At 57.7% G+C, this 5,299-nt stretch overlaps 1 protein-coding gene across 1 annotated transcript; it reads right to left on the reverse strand.

Moving 5' to 3' along the window:
* Positions 1–1,388: 1,388 nt before the first annotated feature.
* On the reverse strand, positions 1,389–4,390 carry RPP25 (ribonuclease P and MRP subunit p25). The gene has a single exon (XM_017519592.2). It carries the CDS (start codon positions 3,522–3,524, stop codon positions 2,925–2,927), a length of 600 nt encoding a protein of 199 aa, XP_017375081.1. The 5' UTR covers positions 3,525–4,390; the 3' UTR covers positions 1,389–2,924.
* Positions 4,391–5,299: the final 909 nt, after the last annotated feature.

Here is a 5,299-nt window from a genome sequence, read left to right on the forward strand (position 1 = left end):
CCACTGCAGGCCAGATGTGTGGCTCACGCCTGTAATCCCAACACTTTGAGAAGCCGAGGCAGGCAGATCGCTTGAGGTCAGGAGTTTGAGACTAGCCTGGCCAACATGGTAAAACCCCATCTCTACTAAAAATACAAAAATTAGCCACGTGTGGTTTCAGATGCCTATAATCCCAGCTACTCTGATGCTGAGGCGGGAGGATTGCTTGAACCTAGGTGGAGGTGGCAGTGAGCCAAGGTTGCACCACTGCACTCCAGCCTGGGCAACAGAGTGAGACTCTGTCTCAAAAAAATAATAATAAAATAAAAATAAAAAGAGGCTGGGTACAGTGGCTCACGCCTGTAATCCCAGCACTTTGGGAGGCTGAGGCAGGCGGATCACAAGGTCAGGAGATCGAGACCATCCTGGCTAACACAGTGAAACCCCATTTCTACTAAAAATACAAAAAATTAGCCAGGCATGATGGCACGCACCTGTAATCCCAGCTACTCGGGAGGCTGAGGCAGGAGAGTCACTTGAACTTGGGAGGTGGAGGTTGCAGTGAGCCGAGAATGTGCCACTGCACTCCAGCCTGGGTGATGCAGTGAGACTCCGTGTCAAAAAAGAAAAAAATAAATTTAAAAATAAAAAGAGAAATCCACTGCAGCCTTATATCTGTGACAAGACTTGCAGGCCCTGCTTTCTTTTATTTATTTATGTTTTTACAGAGTCTTGCACTGTCGTCCAGGCTGGAGTGCAGTGTTGTGATCTTGGTTCACTGCAAACTGTGTGTCTGGTTCAAGCGATTCTCCTGCCTCAGCCTCCTAAGTAGCTGGAATTACATATGCACGCCACCATGCCCAGCTAATTTTTTGTATTTTTAGTAGAGATGGGGTTTCATCATGTTGGCCAGGCTGGTTTTGAACTCCTGACCTGGTTACTCGCCTGCCTCCACCTCCCAAAGTGCTGGGATTACAGGCATGAACCACTGCACCCAGCCTCAGGCACTGCTTTCATAGTCCTGGTACTCTGGCAATCAGTCACTAGTGGTCTTGTAAAGTTGGCCCCTTTCCAAAACCAAGACCAGCCTCCCTTAAGCTTCTACCATGAAGGACCTCATCCAAGTTTTATCATTGCCTTTAGATGCTGAAGCCCAGAAGCTAGGGCATCTCCTCAGGACAGTTTACCTTCTTTCCATGCTTCTTGGGGCCCCCCTGAGAGGGTCAGACAAACACACCCAAACCCCTTGCCTCTCTCCAGGGGCTCACCAAGAACAGGAATATGGGGAGAGCAATAAGGGACAGTCCGGATGACAAAGCTCACTGATCAAAAGCTCAAGCAGAGATACTGGCGGGGAGGGAAACCTCCCTAAAGAGCCCCTCCAGTCAGCTGCAAAGCGTATCTCTTGTCACCAGCAGGATTTATTGCAGGGTTCTGCCAGCAAAATGATTTACAAGTACATTCTTCCTCATCTCCCCCTTTCCAGGGGTGCTGCTGAGTTGCACGGGAAGAGATCTGCTTCTGAGATCCTGGGGCTGTATGCCTCCCCCTAACTCACCAGAGCTCTTCCAGCACACAGCACTCCCCCTACCCCCAGCTGGCTTGGAGTTGGGCAGAGAAGCTTATGAGGCTGTTATCTCTCAACAGACAGCTGTGCAGGGCTGGAGGCAGCAGCTTATCAGGGGGCCTGCAGTGATTCACAGCCCAAGTCCCAGCTTCTCTGCTGAATAGTAATTTCCAGCAGTGGAATTGTGCTCAGTCTCTCTCCTCCCCCTTTCCCAAGGGTGTGCTGTCCTTTCTCAGAGAGAGGGCAGTGAAGAGGAGATCCTACCCACGGAGCTGGGGGTTTTGTGCCGGCCTTCTGGGTAAGGCTCAGTCTATTGTCTGGAGGCTGCAGATTCAGGGACCTCAGCAGGGTGTGCCACCCTTTGCAGTGACCTCCAGGAGAGTTCCTCTATGCTCTCCTCCTTCCTTCCCCTCCCAGAAAAGCAATGTGTCGCTCCCTTTCCCTTAGTGGTGATGTACAGGGAAACATGGGCACAGCCCCTGAGGCCAGGGCCGGCCAGGGTGGGCAGAGTGGGGGAGGAGAGAGGAAGGAGCCAGGGACTGGGCAGTCCCTTGCACCGTTTTGAAGCTGTCCAGTCTCTGTGCCTGACCCTGAAGACTCCAAAGGCTCTGAACGCAAGGCTGGTGGGGAGGGGAGACACAGGGGGCCGGTCAGAGCTGTCTATACACAGGCGGGTGCTTAGGAAAAAATTTGGGGACAGAGCCATTTTTGTGCTTGTTTTATTGGAAGCAAGACTCCAGCTGCCAGGTTCAGGGGAGGAGGCCTGGAGAGTTCAGTCTCGGGTCTCCCTCTGGGTCAGCAGGGGGAAAACGGGTGTTAAAAGAGCTAGAACCCTCAGAGATGCTCCTCTGAAGGGAAGGAAAACTAGAAAGGAAAACTGTCTGGGGCGGGGGGCGGAATAGGGCCCCACATCTCAAACTCTCCTACCCTCAAGCAGTCAGTTCTCACCCCCTGCCTTCCTCTGTCAACGGTGGTGGTGACTCCAAGGGCTCTTCTCAGCTTCCACACTCCAGGCGCCCTTCACGAATGCTGGGTGGCTTAACCTTTGGGGAGTTCCAAACCAGGTTCCAGAATCCCACTGCCCACCATTCTCCCCCAAAGAAAGTCCCAGAAAAGGTGAAGGTGAAGTTCAGTATCTTCAGGCAACACGGGCATAAACATCAACCATCGCACGAAGTTTTCCTGGGGTGGTCGGGGATCCTCTCCTGCCACTCTTAGGGCCCCTCTCTTGTCGCCTTAAGGTCCATGCTACCTGTCTTGAGCTGTGTCCAGGTTGTGGGCTCCAGAGGACAAAGGAGTGAAAGGCTGGAGGTGCAAATGAAGGTGGAGGTGCTGGGGGAAGATCCTGCCGGTCTAGGTGGCCCACAGGCAGGAGTTCTCAGGCCGTCTGATCCTCGTCCGCAGCCCCTGGCTCGGGCTGCGATCGCTTCGCTGAGCCTTCTCCAGCTGCGGGTTCCCCTAGGCTCCTCTTGGACGTCGGCGCGGCTGGCGGGGACGAGGGACCAGGATGGGGGTTCGGGGGCTGGTAGCCGGGCTGTCGCGGATCCAGCGCGTCCTTGGAAAGTAGGATGGCGAGGCCCGGCACGTTCTTAAGTACGCTGAGACTAGCGGCCGGCTCGCCAGGCGTCTGACCCTGCGTGGGCCCAGGCGGGAGGCTCTGCCACACCTCGCGCACGCTCCGGTAGCGCAGCCGCGTGACCTGGTGCAGGCCCGCCAGGCGGCGCTTGAGGATCTCGGCGCACGTGACGGTTTTGGTGGTGGCCCGGCCGCAGCCGCTGAAGACGATGGCGCGCGTGGCTGGCTGCGCCATGCTGGCGGTGGCGAAGGCCATCAGGTTCCGGATCTTGCTGCCCTCCTTGACCCGCATGTGCACCGCGCCCGGCGCCAGGTCTGCGAAGGGGCCCGAGCCCGGGCCGCCCCCCTCGGCCCCGCCCCCCGCTGGCGCCTCTTCGGAGCGCACCTTACGGAAGTTCTCCATGCGCCGTCGTCGCCGGGACCGCGGGCTGTGCCATGGGGCGGCCTCAGCCCCGCGGCTGCATGGCCGCCGGTCGCGCCCTGCGAGGGCCGGCAGGGGTAAGGGCGCTGGAGCAGCGCGGACGCCTGCGGGCGGGCTAGGACGGCGCGATCTCGGCCCCACTTCTCTCAAGCGGGCGCAGCTCTACTCCGCGCTCTGGGAGCCCGCTGCTCCGCGCCTTTAGCTGAGGCCCCGCCCCTGCCGCCAGGCCCCGCCCCTGACCCGGCCCGGCCGCCCGGGTCCCAGCCTCACCCGCTTTCCTTGGCGAGTCCGGGTCCTCAGCTACGCGGGCGTGGGAGCGGGCGCGCTGCGGGGCGCATGGGGGGGTGAAGGTGAAGTTCCACTATAATCGCCATCAGCGTCCTCCGGGCCAACGCTCACAAACCGGCAGCCTAAAGAAAAGCTGTGCTTGCGGTGTCAACGCCGCTTCAGATCCGGCATCCGAGCCCTTCCGCGTTGCAACTGAAGGCCGCCCCTCGCCCCCTCCCAGGGAGAGATTTCCGAGAGGCTTGTTGGGGCCTCGCTCCTCCTCCCCTTGGGGAACACCCCCACCTTTTTTTCACTCCCAAGTATTCTTGCTTCAAGGACAGCTAGTGCGCGGTCAGCAGAGTGCGGGAGGAGCTGCCTCCAGCTCCACTCCGCGCCTCCTCTCGGGCGACTACGTCGCGGCGTGGTCCTCGGGGGGCGCAGGAGACCCAGGCTTCAGCCTCGCCTTATCTGCCCACGGCTGGAGGCTCCTGGACCCCCGTGTACCCCTGGGACGTGGGGAATGAGGCTTTGGGCCGGGCTGTTTCCCCAGGCGCACGGGGAAGCGGGCGAGACCTCTTCTGGAGAGGCCGTAGGCTCGCTCCACCCATGCCCGAGAGCCCACCCTTAGAGCTACACGCTTTAGGGTGAGCCAGGCACAGTGCCCCGTCAGCGTGGCCGCCCCTTTCCTCCCAGGTGGAATTCGCTCAGGCAACCTTGGCCCCTTGAGCCCAGTGGGGTCCTTTTTGGAAAGGAAGCTGGGTGAAGGCAGATTTTAAGAAAGAGAAGGGAGGGGCCGGGCGCAGTGTCTAACGTCAGTAATCCCAGCACTTTGGGAGGCCGACGCGGACGGATTACTTGAGATCAGGAGTTCGACCAACCTGGCCAACATGGTGAAACACCGTCTCCACTAAACATACAAAAATTAGCTGGGCGTGGTTGCACTCGTCTGTAATCCCATCTTCTCAGGAGGCCGAGACACGAGAATCGCTTGAGCCCGGGATGTGAGGCCGCAGTGAGCGGAGATCACGCCACTGGACTCCAACCTGGGCGACAGAGCAAGATTCTGTCTCAAAAATAAATAAAAATAAAAAAGAGGCCGGGTGCGGTGGCTCACACCTGTAATCCCAGCACTTTGGGAGGCTGAGGCAGGCGGATCACGAGGTCAGGAAATCGAGACCATCCTGGCCAACATAGGGAAACCCTGTCTCTATAAACAATAAATAAATAAATAAATAATAAAAGAGAGAAGGGAGCGATACCCCTCTCTCCATGATGTGATTATTACGCATTGCATGCCTGCATCAAAACATCTCAGGTACCCTACAAATATAGACACCTATTATGCACCCACAAAAATTAAAAAGAGGCCGGACGCGGTGGCTCACGCCTGTAATCCCAGCACTTTGGGAGGCCGAGGCGGGTGGATCACGAGGTCAAGAGATCGAGACCATCCTGGTCAACATGGTGAAACCCCGTCTCAACTAAAAATA

This window comes from Cebus imitator, unplaced genomic scaffold, assembly GCF_001604975.1.
Source record: "Cebus imitator isolate Cc_AM_T3 unplaced genomic scaffold, Cebus_imitator-1.0 Scaffold757, whole genome shotgun sequence".
In the NCBI taxonomy this organism is placed as follows: Eukaryota; Metazoa; Chordata; class Mammalia; order Primates; family Cebidae; genus Cebus; species Cebus imitator.

What these genes read in the sequence shown, in the direction of transcription:
- RPP25 (XM_017519592.2), bottom strand. Translation starts at nt 3,524, where the DNA reads ATGGAGAACTTCCGTAAGGTGCGCTCCGAAGAGGCGCCAGCGGGGGGC.